Source organism: Ciona robusta, chromosome 4 (genome assembly GCF_009617815.1).
Source record: "Ciona robusta chromosome 4, ASM961781v2".
NCBI classification, from domain to species: Eukaryota; Metazoa; Chordata; class Ascidiacea; order Phlebobranchia; family Cionidae; genus Ciona; species Ciona robusta.
In genome coordinates this window covers 5,640,698-5,664,738 of record NC_143238.1, presented here as the reverse complement: position 1 = coordinate 5,664,738, position 24,041 = coordinate 5,640,698, and the positions used below count along the sequence as shown (strand labels likewise).

General features: G+C 35.8%; 2 protein-coding genes across 8 annotated transcripts in view; one reads left to right on the top strand and one right to left on the bottom strand.

Moving 5' to 3' along the window:
* Window positions 1-15,960, top strand: part of LOC149737047 (uncharacterized) — a 23,405-nt gene extending 7,445 nt beyond the window's left edge. For 2 of the 6 annotated variants that reach the window (XM_089875945.1, XM_089875941.1), the window contains 18 exons: window positions 3,385-3,446; window positions 4,894-5,140; window positions 5,287-5,340; window positions 6,096-6,287; window positions 6,909-6,953; window positions 7,258-8,025; window positions 8,943-9,149; window positions 9,531-9,716; window positions 11,375-11,584; window positions 11,833-12,072; window positions 12,544-12,765; window positions 12,938-13,192; window positions 13,539-13,757; window positions 14,046-14,158; window positions 14,251-14,277; window positions 14,346-14,511; window positions 15,243-15,331; window positions 15,388-15,960. In XM_089875945.1, the coding sequence (XP_089732071.1) occupies window positions 3,385-3,446; window positions 4,894-5,140; window positions 5,287-5,340; window positions 6,096-6,287; window positions 6,909-6,953; window positions 7,258-8,025; window positions 8,943-9,149; window positions 9,531-9,716; window positions 11,375-11,584; window positions 11,833-12,072; window positions 12,544-12,765; window positions 12,938-13,192; window positions 13,539-13,757; window positions 14,046-14,158; window positions 14,251-14,277; window positions 14,346-14,511; window positions 15,243-15,331; window positions 15,388-15,456 (3,371 nt within the window). In that variant the 3' untranslated portion in view covers window positions 15,457-15,960. Of the gene's footprint in view, window positions 1-3,384; window positions 3,447-4,893; window positions 5,141-5,286; window positions 5,341-6,095; window positions 6,288-6,908; window positions 6,954-7,257; window positions 8,026-8,942; window positions 9,150-9,530; window positions 9,717-11,374; window positions 11,585-11,832; window positions 12,073-12,543; window positions 12,766-12,937; window positions 13,193-13,538; window positions 13,758-14,045; window positions 14,159-14,250; window positions 14,278-14,345; window positions 14,512-14,687; window positions 14,794-15,242; window positions 15,332-15,387 lie in introns of all 6 variants that reach the window. The other 4 variants (XM_089875944.1, XM_089875942.1, XM_089875943.1 and 1 more) reach the window with 4 other exon arrangements.
* LOC149737046 (tuftelin-interacting protein 11-like) lies at window positions 15,893-23,983 on the bottom strand. 2 transcript variants are annotated; one of them, XM_089875957.1, is made up of 17 exons: window positions 23,399-23,983; window positions 23,012-23,149; window positions 22,715-22,875; window positions 22,208-22,407; window positions 21,758-21,963; window positions 21,370-21,532; window positions 21,109-21,219; window positions 20,689-20,790; window positions 20,361-20,449; window positions 19,899-19,992; window positions 19,252-19,428; window positions 18,830-18,945; window positions 18,208-18,359; window positions 17,802-17,878; window positions 17,279-17,455; window positions 16,810-16,914; window positions 15,893-16,374 (listed from the first exon to the last, which is right to left on the bottom strand). In XM_089875957.1, the coding sequence occupies exons 1-17, from the start codon at window positions 23,560-23,562 to the stop codon at window positions 16,126-16,128; spliced, it is 2,481 nt and encodes an 826-aa protein (XP_089732083.1). In that variant the 5' UTR covers window positions 23,563-23,983; the 3' UTR covers window positions 15,893-16,125. The 2 variants fall into 2 exon arrangements, with proteins under 2 accessions (XP_089732083.1, XP_089732084.1); XM_089875958.1 differs by having other exon boundaries at window positions 22,715-22,872.
* Window positions 23,984-24,041: the final 58 nt, after the last annotated feature.

Genomic DNA, 24,041 nt, shown 5'->3' with positions numbered 1-24,041 from the left:
AGCGGCCCTTCCTTGAGATCAATATTAGGATTATAGGATAAAAAAATAAAATTAAATGTTCAAAAATCTCACACCGGTGGCCCATCGTTATTTTGGTACAGACTTAAATGTCTTTTTCATGTGACCTCTGAAACCAGAAGACCTGTTAACAGCCTGATTCTTGATTTTTTCCAAAAGCTTTCGTGAAAAACAGTACGATATGCATCTAATAAATAAGGCCGCTGTATAAACCAAAATCTTCTTTAACTCCTCCTCTTCATCCCTATCACCATGTATATCCAGCAAATGATCGATAAATATTTTCATAAATGTTGTTTTCCATATTTTATGAAACACTGCATTAAAATCAATTTCCCTTGGATTTTTGTGTGTTTCCTTCACAGCAAGGACGTAAATTTGCTGGAGCACATACAGGTAGTCTGCAGATGGGCATTTAAGCAGTCCAGGCACTTTCTCCATCATGTCAATAAGAGACCCTCGTCGCTCGTCACCTTGGAGTAGTAACACCATTTTGGTTTTTGATGGAAAAAAACTCAAAGCTTTTTTTATAGTGTAACCTCCTAAATGTTCAATGGTTGAAAAGACATATGGAGTAATTTCAGTTTCAATAGATTCACAACCATCAGGGTTTACAACAGGGGGTTTGTATTGCATTATTTCTTTTAAAATTTTTAACAAGTTGTGGGCAGCAATTGAATTTTTATTTTCCGATTTGAATAAACTGCATGCGTTGTTGCAATGTTGTGGAAATTTAGCTATAACTTTGTCCCGGTTCTTGAACCCGCTCATTGCAAATTCAGCCATAATATTAGAAATGATACGTTCACCATCATTGGACAGTTCCTTTTCACAGACTCTTTTACAAAAAGAATTAAAATTTTTTCCGAAATCAGTAGGTTCAATATCTGCTGGATCAGAACTCAATGCATAAGTTCTGATATTTTTACATGTAAAGTCCTTATATCTGGTGCTGCCTGTCAGAGAATCAGCAAATAGGTCGTCCAGAAAACTTTCGTTCAACTCTTCTTGGACATTAATATCTTTAGAACACTGTGCAGTACTGGATGAAGCAGAGGCCATTGTATATTATAAGCTATAGCTATTCTATGATGATTATTTCCAATCTGGCTACAAATGTAATTTCTTTTCGCAAACGATCAGTCAAATTCGCTTAACTATTAAAAATGTGTCACTGTACATTATACAACAATTTTCGCGATCCTTTTCCGTATATAAACATATAAAAATGCTTATATACGGACTCTGCCTTGCACTGTTATACTGCACTGTCTGGCTGAACTGTCGGGCGATGTGCAACTGTGCACTCATGCGTGAAAAGTGGTCACGTGGTCTCGTTAGCGTACTATCACTTCAGTATACTATGGTTTTATGCTGTCAGTGCTGATAACGGATTGGTTGAGCTTATTTACGTAAATAGGATAATCACCGTAAGTTTAAACACACGGTGACGTAACTTGTTCTTTGCGTTTTCTCCGCCTTTGTTTGAGTCGTATGTTTAAGGCTTATGGGAATAGAAATTTCATCATTGTCTCTTTATTTTCTAATTTACAATGTTGCAGTACAGCAGGTCATACGCGGTGTATGCTTATATTTCTGCGCTGAATTAAACAGCGTTGTTTACACCACTGTACACTCATCGGTCACTTCGGAACGAGCAAAAATTACAAAAACATTTGCGTTTACATTTCGGCACGCAGCGGGAGATTGAAAACCGTTAGAGTTATTGTTTCTGTGGTTTTTGATCCAATTTTCTAAATCGAAATATCCTCAAGGAAATGGAGGTAGACAAAACCTTTCCTGTCACAGCCAAATACATTGGAATACATTGGTAATATATTTGATTACCTTCAATTTCGGTTTGGATATTGTCTATCTCGCCGCAGCGGATGTAGACTTTGTGTATCTCGGAAACCGTTGTCCATTTTAAGTACCGTCTTAAGGATACAAAGAGAGTTCTTCCTTTTACAAAGGGTCTGTGTAATTACTAATATTTTGCGCTAATTGCCACTTGAAAGCGGCATCTGCGGTTTAAAATACGGGGTGCGTTCATGAGTCATCTCTTACTAACAGTGGATGTTAGGATTACGATATTCGGGTCTTAAATCTGCACTGTATGGAGTTAGACCAACATTGATACGATTTGCTGTTTGTTATCACACAAACACAACGTAATATGTTTAGCATTCGACCCTTCGACGAAATATAAAGCCCCTTTGTAAGCAGTATGTTACATTCTCCCTGTCTGGCACAACAGACTTTGTTTAGTACGTGATTCATATCCTGGTGTGGGCAAGTGTACAGCTACAAGACAGTAGCTGTAAATTTACGGAAACGAAACGAAATTATTCACACTTTGTTTGTATAACTTAAACGTAAAGACAATTTTATGTTGAAAGCAGTTTTTATGTAGGAACTGATCTATCTAGGGTGGCTGCGTAATGTTTTATATGCCTTAAGTAAACGGGTAGCAGATCAAATCGGAAGCTCCACGAACCTGTCGCGCCCGTCTGCATACTCCCACGGTTGAGTGATTTCCAAGTCACGTGGTATCGGCGGAGCAACTGCTTGTCGAAACATAAAGCGATTTCCGAACCGCACTTTACACTATAGAACCGCGGAATAACGCAAATTCTATTTTGAGTGCCGGGTGGTCTGAGTGGCAGGCGGGTTAAGTAGCAGCGCATATTATAACCATTACTGAAAGCCTATAAACTGCAAAATGCATTCAGACTTATGCACCATCTCTTTCGCGGTTTAGCGAGTTCTCAAAACGTCCAGAATTGTCGGTTGGGGCCTGTAGGGCATAATGACATATTGTCTATTTTTACCATAAGCTGTTAAACTCACGGAACATAATTGCGAATTAGTTTTAGAATTGTGATCTTCTAATGCGATCATAAGGACTTAATAACACTAATTTACCGATCCGGGAAAATCTCGGTTCGTCTTGTTGCTTTTTTCTGCGTCGGTCACGCTTCGTTTATTTAGCTTGACGTCATTATTCTATGCAGCTGGGCGCCTTTGTCGCTTTTCAATTAGCGTGAATCCGGCGATGTCACGCAGAAGCTTCTAATATGTCGTCACAAAACGGTTACGCTAGGTTTTTATCAAAGCTGGGGTACCGCAGCGCATCAGATGTTTACGCAGCAGAGAAAAATTACTCAAACCCCCAACCCTTAAATTTTTAAAGCCCTCGTGAATTTTAAACGACTAAAAACATTGAATTAGTCAGAAAGCGCTTCCCAAGCGACAAATCAAAGGAAGTGTCGTCATTCTTAATTACTTCGCGATCGCCAATATTTTAAAATACAGGAAACTGTAAGTCACAAATTGTGGAATATAAGTTTTTATTTTATTTTTCAGCATGCTACAACTGCAGCAGCTTGAGCAACTTGCAGGAGCAAATCGATCTCCTATCACAACAGGTATGTGGGGCTGCATTTTTTAGTTTGAATTTTCAAAAATGTATAGTAGGGTGGGGGAAGATGGGACACCTTTAGCACATAATATCCAAATATCCTAATCGTGTTTTAAACAATTAACAACGCTCTATCGGGTTTGTGAGGATATAGTTTCATAATTATTTGAATGTTCTTTGTTTACTACCAAAGGGGACTTGCAAATCGAGTTAATGGGTGTTCCATCTTTCCCCACACTAATGTATAGTGTTTCATAGGAATAACACTCACAAAATGGTCAACTTAGCCTTTTGTGAATAAAAAGTTTTAAAGTTTTTTTTTTTCGTTGAAAATAATCTTTAGCCTTCAGCGACTTAGTTTCAGATAAAAGGCCGCGAAAGAATAGCAGTATGGCAAAGGGCAGATTTATAAAATGACCTTCCGACCCTACGTCATAGCGTGACAAATTTTTTTCCCATTTTCTCGTTTGACTTTTTTGAATTCACCGGAATAAAAGGTGACGGGTTTGTAAACTACCTGGGCAGCTATAGATGCGTTATATTGATAAGGGTCTTCAAGTAAGTGAGGAAATCGTATTCGTGGGGTAAGTAGTTGACACTTAACAATAAACAGAAGCAAACAAATGCTGCGTTTGATATATTCTTCCAAAAAAACTTTGCGGTCTTAAAAACAATATGGTAAAGTTTTGTGTAAACTATTGCTAAAACCACACCCTAGAAATTGAAAATGTAAACCGTATAAGATGTGCGAATTTCCCGCACTATACTGTGGCCTAGAGATGCGCTGGAATGTTATGTTAACACACAAACTTGATGGAACAGCCATAAAATATGAGCAGAACAGCTAAACTCCATCAAGACACGTCATTTATCTGAGTCTAACATGTCAAGTCGTTTTCACCACATGATATATACACCTCATGTACAAATACAATCCGCACCTGGCGTGTTGATCCTCTTGTCATGTGTCACTTGGCCGTGGTAGGAACATTATACAAGCAAATCTGTAGACATTTCGTCCGCAAACACGGATGTAGAATTCCGCGCCAGCTTGTTTTAGACGCTGTATGTTAAAACCTGCGTAAAGGGAAATATATTATCGTGTTTTTAGTATTTTTCATCGGTAATAGTGTGGAATAAACGCAGAAACAAAGATAGCGCGTTAATTTAGTATAGTAGGGTGGGGGAAGACGGGACACCTTTAGAACATAATATCCAAATATCCTGATCGTGTTTTTACAATTAACAACGGTTTATGGGAGTCGTGAGGATACAGTTCTATAATTTTTTGAATGTTCTTTGTTTACTACCCAATGGGACGAGAAAATAGACCGAAAAGGTGTCCAATCTTCCCCCATCCTACTATATGTTGTTTTATATTAACGTGGGTAACATTCTACGAAAAAAATCACAAATCTGTTTACACGATAGTTAAAACTTCTTTCAAAATTTAGATATCTGGTAATTCAGAAGCTGGAAATTCCCAAACTTCTGGTGGCGTCGTATCACGTGGTCCAGAAGGACCTGCAGGCCCTCGTGGACCACCCGGGCGTGTTGGACCCCCTGGTGCTTCAGGCACTCCTGGTCGCAAAGGTGAACAAGGACTGCCCGGGCGTAATGGAGCAGATGGTCGACAGGGTCGTCGTGGAGCGAAGGGGGCGTCAGGAGCGGAAGGACCACAAGGAGAAATTGGTTTACCAGGTGAGCATTCAAGAGACCTATTCTAATATCGTACTGTGGGGTAAGATGAGACATCTTTAGCACATAATATACAAATATCCTAATCGTGTTTTAAACATTTAACAACGTATATAAATTGATTGCATGTAAAAGAAATAATTTTACAGGTGCTCCGGGACCGCGCGGGGAAACGGGCGATGCCGGGACGAAGGGAGAAAGAGGTATTTATAATTTAACCATCTTTAAATACTTGAATGAGTGAGTGAATGATATACTTGATTGTTTCCCGTCACACCACCAGTGGTCCTTGGTCCTTTGAACATAGCTACGCGACATAAACATCATTGGTATACATTTACACCAACCCTCGATAGGCAGAGAGTATATCGCTGAATGGGGAACGTCGTTTCAAGGTGTTTTTAGAATTAGATCAAACGATAAAGAAATTGACCCAATTGCGATGCAAATAACTCTTAGCGGCTATTAATTAACCTTGAGTTTACAAACCACTTCGTACAACTTGTACTCCGCTGCTGTTCAAACAAAACACAAGTGTGGTCCTGCACTTAAGCTTTAAAACAACGATGACGACAAATCCAACGGACAAACAACTAATAAAGTCGTTGCCATTATAGATGTTTAAAACTACTTCTGGTTTAAACTACCATAATTGCGTTGTTCCAGGAAATTACGATTAAACCATAAAACGTATTAAACGGCGTTTGTATTATGCCATATACGAATGACGAGAACAATTTCGATTTTCCGGGTTTAATATTCCTTTAATGTTGTATTTAATGTTTAAAAATACAGAAAACCAAGGTCCAAAAAAGAACGTTGATTAAAAGTTGACTTGTAGGGGAATATACATTGGGAAAACCCCTACTAAGAAGAAAACTTTCTTGCATTTATTGAATGTCATAAGATGGTAACATTAAACTTTAGTGGTTTTAAACATCTTCATTTAAAATCATAGGCAACACTGGAGAAAAGGGTGCGGCTGGTGAAACAGGAAACACTGGTCCACAAGGCATACAGGGTCCGGCAGGAATTAGTGGAACACCGGGCATTTCGGGAGCAGTTGGGCCACAAGGGCCACCAGGCCCACCAGGAGTGTGCACGTGTGGGCCGAACAATATAATAACCCAACCCCCTCCAACTGAACCAAGTAAGTCACACTAATAGCTTTTTGCAAGGTTAATTACCTCATAGGGTGTTTCACTCTATAATTTACTCAGTCACACGAATTAAGAAACAGCTTAATTCTCGGTTTTGATATAATTCTAAACCACAGAAATGAAACCTAATCAGTATAAGTAGCATGTGCAATACAGTCTACAGGTGTCTTTGTAATCTTTATTTTAGGTACCCTAAAGCCATTTTATGTCACCTTATTATTTGAGTCACGTTCTGTTTGCTGACTAATAATCATAAAGTTTTTCTTGGCGTGAAACGATACTAGTTTAGATGTTATCAGGCACTGTGGTGGGAGAATGCGGTTTTTGATCTGCCAAAATAAACACTGTTTGAAATCTATGTTGTCTTTGCTTTGATCACAATTTCTTGACAAAAACACTGTTTGCATTATGTGTCATATTAATTGCACACCCGGAGTTTTCTTAGTATTATTATGCGAAAGCACAGAATTGTATGTGTGAACAGGTTTACGGGAATATAATATGTTTACACAATTATTTAAATGCACCAAAAGCACTTCTTTTTTATATTCGTTGCGCAGTAATGTCTGTGTGGGTCCCATGTGTTCTGTGTTAAGTAAAGTACTTTTTAGTCTCTGCAGCTTACCCAAGAAAAGTGGAGGGGGTTCAGATAATAGGTTTGTGTGTTTGTTGTGAAATGAGAATAGTGGTTGCCTGTACTGCAGTTATATCGGCTGTTTGATGTCCATCTCCACACAGCTGCCAATTTCACATTTTCTGTTCAATCACATTCGCTCTTGCTTTTGCTTGGCAAGCTTTCATATTGTTAAACATCTGTTCTTTAATTTAATGTAAAATTTGGTTAGAATTTTTGTTATTTCAGTTGATTTGATTAGCTTTTATTATTGTGTTGTCATAATGCATGATTATCTTTGCTTTCTGTATGAATCTGCTTGGCTCTTCTTAATTAATTGAATGCAGAAGAGTTGACGGCAAATCTTCAATCTGGAAAATCAACTGCAAGCTGGACTGGCCCTTTGTTGGTTGATTTTTGTGCAAGTCAACTTTGGAGGAGACGAGTTACTGAATTGAGCTGTGATTTTGATAAAGAGAACACGCTTTCACTTCCTGGAAGAAGATTCAGGAGGGGAGAAGGGTTGGAGGGAGGAAATGGTCCTGGGAGAAAAGGTGGCACGTTTTGTTTGTTTGAATCCTCTCCTCGGCCTCCGGGGGGAGAATGGACGCTTGAAAATGCGATGGACTTCTTACGAGAAGATTACTGGAGTACAACATCTCCAGAAGACTCTGCTGATATACCTCAGGAAAATGAGGGACCTATTCTACCTCAAGCACCAGTCAATGGTGAAAGTTTACCAGACGATTTTTTTCTCATATACCGAAGACCTACCTCTCACAACCCAAGAAATCATCAGGCAAATATAGCTCAGCTTGCAAGTCCATTTTTCTCAAACGATCTTCATGGGATTTGTATGACTTTCCGGTATCTTGTGCGTGGACACAGTCTATCAGATGCTGGACTGTTGGTCTACCTTCTGCCCTGCAATTCTGCTTATAAATTCCCAGTTCTTAACCTCACTGCAACACCAAACAACCTCACCAATGTATGGCTTCGAGCTGTCGTCCCACTACCAGATTATAAGAGGCCATACCGGGTGATCCTGGAGGCAAGACCGGGCTCTGGTGGTCTGGAGTTACTTGCTGTGGATGACGTGATATTTTCCGAGTGCGGTGAGTTAGCGCTGCATCTTGGAGTAGGGTAGCTGGTAGTAACACCACATGTGGGCTCTTTGGTATTAATCAAAAAATCATAGTAAAAAAATTTTAAAAAAAGGAAAAAAAACATGATTCTATAAAACAGAATTAAACTTTACAATCCCGACAAAAAGCTTAAAATCAAACTGGTCAAAATATGTAAATGTTTTTAACAAAGTGCCCACTGTAATTGGTGTTAATTCCAGGTAGCGGTCATGTTGGTGCAAGTAGCTATATCATCCACGTTTCGTAATCTTGTCATTAGCGTGAATAACCCAATTAATCAACGATTTTGTTTGTTTTGTTGCTCATTTAATCGTTGTGCCGGTGCAGTAATTTGTATGCGCCAAAGTAATATGGTTTCTGTTTGCTGTGTTTGTTTTAATTCATGTTACCCGTGTGCTTTTGCTTTGCTGTGTTTTGCTGTTGCCTCTCTGAGATGTAAATTAGAAAAAAATTAGCAGAAAATGTAAAGTTCTGTTTTTTCATGTCATTTTTATCAAAAATATTAACTATCGGTGATTTTTTCTCATTTTCAGTTTCCACATGTCACCTCTCCTCTGCATTGCTTTCCTAAAGGTGTTAATAATTTGTCAACTGCATGTTTTGTGTGCTATTTAAACTGTGGTGATCATTCGCATGCCGTTATAATTTATATTTTTTATGTAAAGTCATGCTCCTAATTTGTCAAGCATGAACAAGCTTTTGGTAGATTTAGAAATACCAGCACACTGAAAAACTCTATTGATTTTGATGATTTTAGTAGATGTTTTAGTTAGAAATCTGTTTGAAACCTTTGATCGAAACAAATCATTTAGCTGTAGATACGTTTTGTTAACCCTGCTCTGTTTTTGAATAAATCTAGTATTTAAATTGTTCCATTTATTTGGCAGGTTCAAACTCTTGTATGTACCAAGGGCAGCAAAGATCCAACAACGAGCTATGGAAGTCTGAAGATTGTCAAGAATGTTTATGCCAAGATGGAGTTGTCACTTGCTTTGAAATTCTTTGCCCAACAATCGCATGTCGTTTTACGTACAAACCAGTCGGGTATTGTTGTAAAGTTTGTTGCCCAAACCAAGAAGTTGATTTTGTTACCGGTAAGCAAAACTAAATGATTGGCAAAATTGGCAAAAAAGTTAAAAATCAATCACATATAAAGTTACATATATTTAGTAACTTCAGGCGCATAGTGCATAAAGCCATCACTGTCTTGCCGTATCTAATAATAGGGTTTTTCAATTGAAATGTTTTAAATATTCTGTGAATACAACAGTTTGATGGCCATGCCTTTGAAAAAGAAGATTTTATTCCAAGGTGAAAAGTAAATGCAATTCATTTTTGAACACAGAAGGCAGTGGTTGACAGAAAGCAATATGATCTGCTTTAATTTTTCATCTTGCAAAATAAAATCCTTGTATATTGAAAGAGAAGAATTTATTACAAGCCCAAAAGTAAATTTAGTTCATTTTTGATTACAGAAAGCAGTGGAGATATTTACACCGATGGTTCTGATGATAATACAGAATACAACACAAGTGAAATAGATGAAAATGAGCTTTATTCAACTTACCCAACATATGAGACAGATACTCCAGCACCAACCACCGAGATGAGAATGGATATTCTTGGATGTCCCATCGCTCCACAACCAAGGACAAGCACAAGTAAGTTTTAAAACTAATAATCTTATATTAAATTATGTTGTTTTATTTTGCCGGTACTTTTAAGAATTTGTAATTAACAGATTTAGTATACTGATCATTTTCTTTTAAAACAGGTTGTTTTATTTTTACCGCTACTTGTTTTATTTCTACTGGTGCAAATGTAATTTTTTCAGTTCCATAGCTGCATAGCACATTAAAATTTACATTTCACATTAAAAAAAATTGATAAACAAAAACAACGTTTATTTCCAAAATGACACCTAAAAGAGAAAAGTAAAGAAGAATGGATGTATAGCAATGTCTTTATCAGCATGGGGGGTCCATTGTTGGTGACAATGATATTAATATCCAGGGGTCTTTGTAATCCTTGGTTTGTTTATTCATTCAACCACATAGGATTATATAGAATGTCAAACTTTTATGACTGTGTTTAAGGTGATAATAAATTGACGCAGCATGTGTTTATTTGCTCACCACAATGTTTATCAGGACCCTCAAATTCAAATAATATATTCTGAGTGACTGACAGCAGAATACGTGGATAGTTAAGGCTTGCTTTACAAAGAATGTCATATATTTCTACAATACACAAAGAATTTTCAATAAGGGAAGTCTTAAAAAACTTCACAGCCATAAGCGAATGGTAATAAACTCTTTTGCACACAATCCTTTTCTCAAAGGGTCTATTGAACAGAATGCATTGTGTGTCTGCAATCAATTATAATAGTACTCTTGATAAAATCACTGTTAAAGAATTGACCAATTTTCTGCAAGTCATAAAGTTTTGTTTGACAGTTGGTAAATTGAAACAAAACATTTTGGAGTCAAGTTACAGATGAAGTGTGTAACGATAAAACAAAGGACTCAATATCTCAAACAACTGTTGTTTGTCAAAACCATTAAGATAAGGGGGGTCTGTTATAATGATGCCACCCAGGAAGACCAAACAAAGTCAGTATCGCACTAATGTGAAGTGACAATAGTAAATGGCAGGCAAACTTATCACATAACAAATGATGTAATTATTAACTTTTTAAAACAGTCAAGTCTATTATTAAATCCTTGAAGTGGTATTGGCCCAGCTCCTTAACCTTTTAAATAATGAAATTTATTTCACGCCCAGGATCAACTTACGCGTTATCCGTTTTTATTTTAGTTATCTATTTTAAAACACTTGAGATAGCCCATCCTATAATAGCGGCAACTTCTGACAAAATTTATGGCATTTAAACAAGTCAGGACATTTACACAATCTGAATAAATGCTTCAGCACATTAAAGGTTTAACTTAACTTTTGTGAATTTTAAATGTGAATTTTTAAAAAGAACTTCGTTTTCTACACTCGAATGCACCAATACAGTAATTTTAAGAAATTACATAAAAATACAAACAACTCTACAGTTTAGGCTGTGTTGTTGTTTGTTCATTTATTGGTCAATCTGTATACTGTGTTTTTATTTTATCTTTTGGCTATATGTATATTTTTGTATAAAAACAAATATTCTTGTATATAAAAATTAAGATAATGTTCTTGGTTAAGGCTTTTTAATATCTCGCTCATTTTATGTAAGACTGTAAGGAACTAATATATGTTTACCAGAGTTTTTTTAAATATCACGCTTGTTTTATGCAAGTAACTAATAATCTATGTTTACCAGATATTGATGCTGTTTGCAAACTACGAAAAGACACAGGACCATGCAGGGGAAGATTTACTAAGTTTTACTTCGATAAAAGAACGAGAAGTTGCCGTCAGTTTACGTACGGAGGTTGCGAAGGAAATGCAAACAATTTCGATTCTCCAGACGATTGTAGAAGATTGTGTGTTGACGCTGCAAATCCAAATCGTTCTCCACCAAGAAATGGAAGTGAGTAAATGCATAACTGGTTAGGTCGTGTGCATTTAAGCATAGATAATTAGGCAATATATTTCACCTAAGTACCCCATAAACGAGTGGTGTTTAGGTGATCAGAAAAAGATGTACCTTATAGTGCACTGAGGTTAAAATAGACAAATTGTAAAATAAAATATATTCTTACAAAGGGGCCCATTGTTTATATTCTTACTAATTTTGGAAAGTTGTTTCTGGTGTGACATATATAAAATAATTTATAGATTCGAATCTACCTAGTCGTTGTTACCACCCGGTAATGGCTGGCGATTGCAGGGGTTCAAATCCCCGATTTTACTACGATTCGGGCACCGGTATGTGCCACCTATTTACATACGGCGGATGCGGGGGGAACGAAAACCGCTTTTTCGACCCCACTGAATGCAAACGAGTTTGTGGGGGTAAACCTGTATACCCAGGTTTAGGTACTAAAGCCCCGCCCCCAGAAAGTTTGGTATCCATAGGTGGGTTAAAATCGCTCAAGCATGTCTCCCTTTTACTCACACAGTCTCATTCCATTTATTTTTCATTTCCAATTAACTCCCACCTAACTCACTTAATGTAAAAGCATTGTGCCGATACGTTATAATGCTTTTACCTAGAAGTAAAACTAGTGGTGTCACTCTCACTACGCTAACAGTTTAGTAGATAAGCTGAAGAGATACAATGTATGGTGCATAGTGTATGAGGAAGCATGAAAATACTGTTAAACTAATAAAAAGCAAACCTAAACATTTACAAATACTTCAAACTACTTAACAATAAATATTCTGAAATATTCATAACGAATAGTCTTGCATTTGTAGTATAATTTCCAAAAAAGCAGTATTGCATTTTGAGAAAAAATAAAACAATTATTCTGAAATATTCGTAACAATCAAAAAGATCTTGTTACTACATGAAGAACTCAATTTAAAACTGCTATGAATTCATAGATGATGATATTCGGCCACGACAAGCAGGAAGATGCAGAGAAGAGAAATTAGTTGGACCTTGCAAGGCAAGAATGCCTCGGTTTTACTTTGATACCAACGCTGGTCGGTGCCGACTTTTTACTTATGGGGGTTGCAGGGGAAACGAAAATCGTTTCTTGACACCGTGGGCATGTAGGGATACATGTGGCGGCGCAGAACCTGTTTATACTGAAGAGGCCTCAGGTATTGTAACTTTAAATTCTACCAAACTATATTTCCATTTAAATATTCTCTGCGAAATAAAATTACAAACCTAATTGAAATCTTTCGCTGATTTTAAAAATCTTTTGTTTATTATGTATGGAAAACAGTTTGAAGATACCTGTTTCTGATGGCTACACACTTGACTTTTTAGATCCTACTACAGCCTGTCACTTGCCAAAAGTAAGAGGCCCATGCAAAGGCAGCATACCTCGCTTCTACTACAACCCAACTACAAACAGATGCCAAATATTTGTGTACGGCGGGTGTGCTGGAAATGATAACAATTTCGAAACACCAAGACAATGCCAAGCACTTTGTGGAGGGGATGTCAGTTTTGAATATGAAAGAAACACAGGAGAAACTGCTCGAACAAGATCTAATACACTTACTTCATCAGAACCACCAAGTATGTGCTAGTGCTATTATTTTTATTCATATGCTACCTGCAAAAGGATATGCAAAACTACCTGATAAAACCTTAACTGTCGGTCACTTAAAACCGTAGTTACTTTAGTTAGGTACATACATAGAAACCGTAGTTAGGTACATACATAGAAGGCCATTATTGTCCAAACAGTAAACACTCTGCTGTGGCACTCTTAGTGTTGGAGTAATGGGATAACCCTGGCCTAAATGCTAGGTTTTATGGTGGTGCCCCACATTGTAAAAAAAATATAAAAAATACAAAGTAAACTGTATAGCTAAATTCAAGCTTCCATCAATAAAAGATAAATCACATCTATTACTTACAGTGGTTCCTGCTGAGTTTTGCGCAACTCCCATGGAAGAAGGGCCATGCCGGGCGTCACTTTATCGTTACTACTTCAACAGCGAGACTCAACTGTGCTCTGTGTTTGTGTACGGTGGTTGTCGTGGTAACCAGAACAACTTCATGGCTCCAGAGGAGTGTCAAGCGGCTTGTGGTGGGGAAGGTTTTAACTTTACTGTAACAACAAGTCAACAAAATGAAGGTAAATACACACATTTAAGAAAAAAGCAATCTTCATATGTAGGCTATTAATTAGGAGTAAAACTGTATAAAAATAAACAAAAGTAAATGCAATGATCGTTGCTTGGTTGGTAATTATTATTTGTATATTACATGTGTACACTATAAGTAATAACAGAATCGGTATGCATATCTATTAGAAGTAAAACTGTACAAAAAAAGACAATTCAATGCAGTAAATACCAGTTAATTGGTAACTATGCATGTACTTTGACTACAAGTAATAATTGATCCTGTATTTTTATAACAGTTCAATCAATAACTGCTCCAAGAGAAGTAATCGCTGGTCCACCTGGTCCACCAGGAGAAAGAGGGCCAGAAGGTCCAGCTGGTCCACCTGGAACACCTGGTGTTATTCCAAAGGTAGGGTGTGCTATTTCCAATGATATTAAATTTGTAAATAGCATTATACTTGCCTTGTTATGATCTGTAATTAATGCTTCGATTTTGAACAGGCGGCAACCAGAACAGCTGCACTTGCGGTAAGCATACTGAATTTGTAAATACGTTCAACCTAACACCCTGTGTATAATAAGAGTTTATGTATTAGAAAACAGTTAAGAAACTGAAGGGAAAAGTTAAATCTTGTTTTGTGAGGATGAACATTATTTTGTTTGATCTAAGGGAACGTGTAAGTTCCCTTGAGAGATCTACTCAGCTGTACAGCAATGATAAAAGCAATACTGCCACAGTTTCTGGTACATGGGTTCCAAATGGTGAATAAAACACAATACACAAATGCTGGCCAAACTTCATAAGAATGTAAAAATATAAACATAGGGTGATGTGAGTTTGCAAGCATTATGAAACACTGTTGCTTCACGCTATAGGCATGTTTGCATTGAACTTGCACATAATGTATACGCATGATTACACAATGATCACATGACAGATTGCTGAAGATGTCACTGAAATGAAAGCCACGATAGAAAGATTAAGTTCACGAATTTTGGTTTTGGAGCAAGAATTGCTGAATGGCATATTGAGCGTAGTAGAAGGTATTGAATTAAACTTAAAATATAACTACACATTAAAGACTTATCCGCTAATTTTTTTATTTCTCATATATTTATTTAAAATATCAGTTATAAAATTTCAATAAATCACTGTCAAAATAGAAAAAAACACATAAAACACTCAGTTGAATTGTAAGCTAAAATATATAACTACACATTAAAAGACTCATCTGATAAAATTCCGTCAATTTATTTATATTGTCAGTTAAAGTTTATAGTAATTCACTTTCAAAATAGAAAATAATAACACAAAACACAGTTGAATTGCAAGCTATAAGATAAGTTAAGAACGTTGTAAATCACTGTCTCAGTAGAAACGATAAGTAAAAGGCATTCTGTTTACGTTATGCTCAAATTTAACTAATGATGATGAGTAGCGTATCATTTTGCTTTTAACTGATAATGTTTATCCAAGACTTATGATTTACCAGGAGATAACATTGAGAATGTTGTTGTTCCTGACGTGTTTAACCCGGAGAGCCAGCCAGCGGAGCCCACCCCACCTCTTTTTAACCGCAGGGTAAGTTAAGCTCTATCCGTCAGTCTGCTTTTCTAATCCTGCGGTGTCATCTTCAGAACTCTCCAGTCGGGCGTGGAGACAACACAGACTTTGAAACCACAGAAAGAGGAAGAAGGGAGAAGTGAACACACACAAACCTACACCAGTGAATGGTGAACACAGCATGCAGCTTCCAGGCCACGGTCGTTGGAGTAAAAATACAAAGTTGTTCTTTAGTCAATTACAAACCTATTTAATTACATCAGTTGTGCATTGTTTTATGACAGTACTAGACGCACTAGTAGTTTTTATCCGATTTTTCATACATATTGCCAAATTGTGTTCCGTTTTCATATTTCTGGCATGTTTTACCACTTGGGCACTTAACATATTCAGCATCACTAGTTTGCCAACTGACGCATATAACATCAAAATGATGTTATATTTTTACTGTACTGTTCATTTTATTCTTGTGTTATCGTAATGCATATAACATTACACTACAAGCTTTTCACAAAAATTGCCTGCAGCTTGAATTTTCACTTTTAAACAATCCAGGAACTATTTTAAAAAATAGCAAAGTCCTGACAGCAGGTTTATTAAACAGTCTAAGTGACTTTATTTTCAATAAAAGACATATTGAAAAACAACCAATTTGTAACATGAAGTTGGCATGATAGTAAAACTTGTATGGCCTTTGCTTGTTTATATATCTATATTAGAGCCCAGTCTTTAAAACGTAGGTTCTAATAACAGGTCCTCTTCTTATCACTATAACTTGGCAGCAAAACTCTTCATGAAACCCCAACGGATTCTTAGTATTTGTCGAACAGTTCTTGCAACGAAACAGGAATAAAAGTATTTTCCATTTTCATGAATACAACTTGTTTATCGATATAAATAGTTTTTCCTCCAAGTTTATAAAGAGTTTGCCCATCTCTACTCCTCGGAAGTTGGAGGAATAGAAGACCTCTTTCCTCTGCTCTTTTTTGAATAAGATCCTTGAAACTGGATGGGATGGCGGAATAGGAGGCGGAGGAAGCCGCAATCTTGGGAGGAGGGGCCTTAGTGATAAATGAACAAATTAATAAAGATGTATAAAAATTTTATTCATAACTATTATATAAACTATTCTGTGTTTTATACAGCAGACTTGGCAAATAAGGAAAATGATGAAGATGTATAAAGTTTATTCATAGCTAAATGTTCACTATTCTGTGTCTTGTACAGCAGACAAAAGAAGTGTAAAAGGTTGATTCACACATATTATCTCGGCTTTGTGGGCAATATTTGATCAAAATGATGAAGTGTATAAAAAGTTTGTTCATAGCTAAATATCCGCGTTTATGTATTTTACACAGCAGACTTACAATATACTGTACTTACGACCCAGGTAAGCATAAACAACTAAAAGACCAACGTTATCTAAAATCATGGTATTTGCATTCAAGTGTTTTTGTATAGTATACTTTACAAGCAAAATTTAAAGTATGTCTTACTGGAGTTGTGTCTTGTTGTTCATATGTTTCATGATGATAATCATGGTTCCTATGTTGACCACTTGCTGCTCTGTTCATCATCTCCAATGCTTGTTTTAATCGATCCTGTGTGTAATTGGCATATAAATGTAGATAGTTATTTTGTATGGATGAGGTCCTATGCGACAAAGCACATCATGAGACCTTGAATGTTGGCCTAGCCACCTATTAGCCATTATACCAAGTCGATTACCAACATAGAAAATTGAAAACTTAATAAAAGGCTGCAAAAAATATTATTATGTAGAAAATATCATTGTAATTTATTTCCAAAAAGAACCATACAAGCAATAATACAATATACAGACACAATAAAACACACAATTTTATTAGGTTACATGAATTTACAATATAAATTATCCATATACCAATACAGTAAAAAATCGCAATTTAAATAAAATATAGAATAAAAAATGTATCATGCACTTACCTTCACAAATGAATTGGAAATAATTGGCTCCGGGAAAACTGATTTCCATCCAAGATACCATTGTGTGACTTCATCAAAATCAGGTGAACCATTTAGCCAAGCACTCAATGCCTTCAACCATTTGTTAAAGAAATGTTTCTCAAGTATTCCAACCATACTGGCAGTGGGTACAAGGTTCTAGGAAGGTGAATGAATAGTTGTAACGTATTTATCTCTGCATTTTGGGGCAACGATATTTATTATAACACAAATGTTAGCCTCACACACCTCGTGCCACTTATGGCTCTAAAAAGGTATATGGTTTAGTTAGAAAAAAAAGGCAAACTGAAACAGCCATATTCTATATGAATGAGCTCATTATTGAGGACAAAAAACAGCAGTTCAGTGGTTTAGTTTTATTAAGAATGCATTTTTGTAATACATCTATATTGGAATATATACACTACCATGATTAAAATTGAATCGTTTGTTTACTGAAGAACTTGGAATATGATATAATAGCAATAGTTTAATTCATATTTACCTTCCATGATAAAACACATTCCATGTCACTTAGATCTTGCTTACGGGGATCAACTATAAATTCTTCCATGCATTTGGCTACAACAAAAGATAATATTATATACGTATATAGTATATATCTATTTTTACATTATACTCTATCTTTAGATTACATTCTAATGCATTAAATCTGTAACTATAATCTAACCTAACATTCCAACATTTATAAGAAAACATGCATGTTACAAAACAAGACAATCAATAAAAAATCCAAAAAAATAATCAGGTACAAAGTCACATACATTGTAACTCATGAGCGGGCACATGGTGTATAATACAAAACACCTTGCTATAAGGAGTCGAAGGACTGTCCTTGAATAACTTACATTCATACATGATTGAAATTTAAATACAAAGTAAATATTTACCAAGTTTGGGTAGAATTGTCTTAATAATAAAAGCGTCCCAACTTCCCCTTGAAAATACTTTGTGCCATGGCTCAAGTATGATTCTTGCTGACGGATCACGTGGATGCCACATTTGCAATGCAAGGGACAGTTTATGACGAATAGGGCCGTATCTGTGGAGGGTAGGGTTTAAAATGGGGGCATTGGTAAGTAAGAAACTTGCTTTGTTAGGGAATGTGGTTGTTACTAATAGGGTCGGTTTATTACTAATGCTAACGCAAAGTGTTTATGTAATGTGTTATGTGTGGATATAGAAATATAGAAAAAGGTAACAAAAGCTTATGTGTGTATACAAAAATTCTCTACATAAAACAGTAAACTAAATGTGGGAAAACTGAAAAGTAACAAATTTTTGGGCAGCAGTTTCTTCTGATTTGAGGGATACTTCTGCCTTGTATCAACAGTTACATCCTACAACAGTGGTTTCCAACCTGGTGGTTATTTGGGTTTTGTGGGGGCGTGACCATTGACTTTGTTTAAAAAAATATATATATATGTATTTAAATCAGAGGACTTTAACCTAAAAAAGGTTGGGAACCACTGCTTATTAGATGCTGTAGCAATCATAGTTACCCCATCTTACAATGGTTCAAGTCGTTCCTGCATATGTGGCAGCCAAGGATGGATCCAGGAATGTAAAGGAATGGGATCTGTAAGTGGATTCCAACAATCCACCTCTTTCTGTAGTTGTGGAAGCACCTGGATCAAGGAACAGTGTAAACATATGAGTTACTTTTTAAAAACTCAACTTTTGTGATTTGAACATGTTAGACCTGTTTAAAAGGGGGTTGTTTTGATTTAAACTTTAAAATAATAACTAAAAAAAAAATTTAACTGAAAGTATAAAATGTCGCAGAGAAACCAAAAAAAGTAGGGTAATATTCTTGTATTGCACGTCATACATTGTTTTCAGACCCTTGTTTAATTGCAATTAAAGTGTACTATGCTAAGAAATAGAAAAAAGTATATAGGAATTATGAAATTCAAGTGATTCAAATCTTCCACCAGTTGAGTAAGGAGGTTTTCCATCATCCAGGTTGGGAGGAGTGGCATCCAACTCTCTATGAGGTTAAGGACTGGATCTGCATCATGAGGATCCCATGATAAGATGGAAGACCTGACATGTGGCATCCATACGTCCCACATCATGTGTTGGTATACGTCAGTCTCTTCAGATACATTCTAAAAATAACGACGGTTGTTAACAGCTCGTGCCTACAAGTTACCATGTATTTAACTTAATTCTTTTTGCCTAGCAGGCCAATGCCAGTCGTTACAACACAGCTGTTCTGTTTCATACATATCGAGCCAGCTTACGAGTTCCCATGTATGCAACTTTGAAAGTAGGGATTCCGAGAGAGATGTTTTTGGAATGTATGATTGACAATTTAGACACTCTATAAGGAATATACTGGCTTGAGCAACATATACATGTTACTCTGAAATCTAGCATACAATTTCTGTAAGGATGAGCACCTACAGTGGGGCAGGCAATGGGGCTGGAAATTAGGCCAAACGGAAAAAATAACTGACTCTTTAATTTGTTAACGAACCAATCAAGAGCATACTGTTTTTTTTTTAAAAAGAACTGTAAATACTTTATAAGTTGCATAACATACTACCAACTAATATACTGCGTTAAGGTTAAGAACCTGCATAGAAAATGAAGATTTGTCAAGTTCCAAAAGTAATTTCCATCTTTTCATTTCATTTATTCCATATGTTGGCTTGTTAAGTGGATTCCAACTATATTAGGGAAGTTTATATTTGGGTGTATTACCGTGTATATTATATGTGCTCATATGACATTTGTGTGCATATGAGAAACATATGTGCGTGTATGACATTAGTTTGAACAGACTTTTACAATTTGCAGCAGAAAACAGAAACTCAGCTAGCTGTGTAAAAAATATTTAAAACACACTGTCAATGTTTGAATGGGAGACATAAATTTTCTCTGTTACGTTTTCTTAGAACCTGATTCTCAATGTCATTGGTAATAGCATTATTTATATTTATTGAAACTTGTTCAAAGAATTTTGACACCTTCTAGGTGAGATTAGAATCCAAAATTTTACAAAAAAATAATGTCCAATCATTTCTTCTCTACTTACTTTGCAAGGTACTTTGTTATTAACGGGTAAACCATCACAGAAGCAAGGTCAGAAAGTTCAAACATTCGATATTCAGCAAAATATTTCTCCTGGAAATAAAATTTTAATGAATGGTTGAATTACTTTTGGATAAAAGTACTGTGGCACATTCATAGTACAACAATAAGCTGAGGTATTGTATAGGTATGGATTTTTCGTGATGGACGTAATTACAGTTGAGGTGTTGTTTATCAAAAAAAAACAATTGTGGAAAAACAAAGTTTATTATTCATTATATGCAGACATACATATCAGATAATACAGATGAAAATTATAGCAGAATACTAACTTGTAATTCAGCGAACACTTCAGCGAAATGGTTGAGCAGAACCTCACAATTTTCATCCAATTTTAACCTTTCCTCACATTGAGATATTGTACGTAGGACAGTCTGGTGGAAAGAAAGGTTTAGTTTTATAGTAAAGTTATAGCTGTTAGAAATTTACCTTTAAGCAAAAACCTAAAGTTGGGGTTTTGTTACGTGCAACAAAAGTTACGTGAAGTGTGGACAAAACTTGTGCCACAGCCCCAGAGGTATTGTTTACCAATATATTTGTGGGCAATGGGAATTTTGATTTATTATAAGGCTATGTCGCCGCTGTGCTACTACTGTTACAAACAGCCTGTTGTATTGCACTTGGAAATCAAAAACATCTATTATTTATTGTTAATTTATACCACAGGACAAGTGGACAACTAACAAACTAACCTCAATTCTATTAATTTCTGCTTCTTCTTTTGTTAAAGTTTCTTGAAGTTTAGTCTTCTGATGTTCAAGACTCACAGAACGATCACTTTCATAACGTTTCTGACGATCCGCCTAAAAAGTTTCCATATTTTTATAAAACTTGATTAATTTATTGTAAATACTCATATTATTAAATTACCAAAAATATTAACTAGGTATTTCTTATAGAAACTAGCGCCATATTTGCTAGCAAATAAAAAACACTTTCTTCTACAAACTTACGAGTAAAATTTTCTGCTCTGTGTCTTCAATGAGCGTATCGAGATTATGAAGAAGTTCCGGACATGAGAAGATATCTCGTTTCCTCATTTCCTCCTCATATTCATCTTCGTCTATGCTCTCAACATCCGATCCAGTGGCTACTCTTCCAGCAATCGCATGATAACTGGTAATGATCATCAATATGAGAAGTAATTATATATAGAAGATGATATTTCTTTGGCATATAATATCCAAATATCCTGATCGTGTTTTAAACAATTACCAACAGTCTATAGGATTTGTGAGGGTATGGTTTTATAATTCTTTAAATGTTGTTTGTTTACTACCAAATGGGACGAGAAAACAGAATAAAAAGATGTTCCATTTTCCCCCAGGATTTTTAACTTACCCTGTGAATACTTTCTTTTCCTTCCCTGTCATATCAATGACTTTAACATTAGCTACATGGTTAGGAATAGACTGCCCCCTTTCTGGAGAATCTTTTTTCTTTTTTACTGATTTCCCAGATTTAGTCAGCTCTTCCACTGTTTTGTATTTGTATTTTGGTTTCTTTGTCTTTGGTTCAGAGCCTTTTCGCCATTGGGCTAATTCCGACTACAAGAAGATGAAAGAAATCAACTTTTTCCATCAGCATTAACTTATCAGTTTAATAATCTAGAAACTTTATACTTTAAAACAGCTGTAATAGCCTTGTGTTTAGTTTGTTCATAGAACACGGTCCAAATTTACTTTATGTTATTAATATAAAATATCTTTTGGTGTTCCAAAAGATTAGTTTATTGCATTGAGTTTTTGGTAACTTAATTGGGGTTGAAAGATGCTGTAATAGAGGACCTACCTTAAACTCTTCTTCTTCTTCTCCCTCTGAATCTTGCATTGGGAAATGAATGTAAGATTGTTTTGTTCTTTCTGTGCCTGCAGCTCCAAGACCAGCTTTCTTTGTTCTTTTGAGCGCTTCAATAGGATTTATGATTCCTTGGTTGCCTTTGCCAAGACCTTTCCCATGTTTATATCCCATCTTTGTCAGCAGCTTCATACCTATGGAAAGAAGTGTTAAAAGTGAATGCATTTTTAAAAATAGGGTTGTGTTGGAATTAGAAATGCCAAATGAATTATGAATGAATGAATGTAATTTTTTTATTCTTGGGTGGCCAGAAAATTACTTAACCCACAACCTCTGGGTTAGAGGCAGGCACGCTAACCAATGTGCTATGGCGCACATGTATACAGACATAACCACAAATCTTTAGTGGATAAGTCATAACCACTCAACATTGACTTAACCAAACCCACATCTTTGGAATACAAACCAAGAAGTTTTACACAAAAGTCTTAAATACCCTACCTATCCCCCTTGTATGTCGTTCAAAACTAGCAAACTGTGAATCAACCTTTTCTTTTTTCCCTTTTGTAGCAAGACTGTAGCTTCCACTGCTGTCATTTGTTTTTGAAGTCTTTTGTGACGTAGTTTGAAATGTTTTTGATGATTTTTTGAACGACCCACTACTGGAAATAAAAGTTTACCGCTGCTATTGCTATAAGAATATACATAATAAAAATATTTTTTTAAGAACCAAAAAACAGTTCTAGTGCTATAAAAACCTAATAGACAAAAATTTGACCACTAAGTATGAACGGTTACCTTTCTTTTGTTATAACTTCTTCAGTATCTTCCTGGGACATTTTATCTTCAGGAATAGGAGGTCCATCTTCATCTTTAAGACCACCACTTACAAAACTGACAGGTTCAGAATACTTACTGCTTTTCTTCTTGAATTTACTGGAAATAAAAGGTACAAATAAAGTGTTTAATAAATCCTAACAAGTTTTTGAAATATAGCTGATGCACCTTATATATAAGTTACAGAGTTACTATCTACAAAGAACTGACAACTTTAGCTTAATACAGCTTATTTATGTAATTGGAAGACTATTGGTATAAAAAAGCAATTGAGAGTTAATTTTCTGCTTAAACTAATACGCTATTATATTACAGCATTCAAATACAACTGGTAGCTTTTGTTTTTACCTCCAACCGCTTTTTTCTTGATCAGCCCATATACCGTATAGGGAATCTTCCTTCGTTTGTCGGAATCTCGGACGATTTGGATTGAATTCGTTCATCAAATCATCGTTTGTAATGTTAAAACCTTCTACATCGTCTCCTTCATCGGAGTCGTACACCCCCGCCATGTTTGCAGGATCAATTAAACCTACGTTTAGCTAAATTACACGTCTTTCTGGTATATTCAACATAGGTTAATCGTAAAGTTTTTCACTAAAAACGAGCTCGTAAAAATACAAACAATCCAAAACATGCATTCCCAAGAACCTTTCGTGGTAAAGAAAGTCCACTAGACGTGCATAGAGATCGAATATGGCGGACACTATTTAGTTTTTGAATACTGGAAATGTGAACAAATACTTCAACTGCAGCAGTAAAACCAGTACCCTTGGTGCAAAAAATAACTTGGTGTCGCAGACGAAATCTTCAATTTGTCCAGAGAACAAAAGGTATCTTCGGACTGAGACCTAAACAAGCTAAAAATCCCTATCCACACAACTACTTCCAATTTAAACAAAACCTCATCGAAAATAAAAAAAAAGTAAACAGTGTTAAAATAACTCACACTGAGTAACATAAACTAAATTTATTTTATAACTTTGCACAG

Coding starts and splice junctions, on each gene's coding strand:
- LOC149737046 (XM_089875957.1), bottom strand. CDS start 23,562: ATGGCGGGGGTGTACGACTCCGATGAAGGAGACGATGTAGAAGGTTTT. Junction 20,791..21,108: donor CAGAAATTAATAGAATTGAG/GTTAGTTTGTTA, acceptor TCTTTCCACCAG/ACTGTCCTACGTACAATATC. Junction 17,879..18,207: donor GACAATTCTACCCAAACTTG/GTAAATATTTAC, acceptor CTTTTGTTGTAG/CCAAATGCATGGAAGAATTT.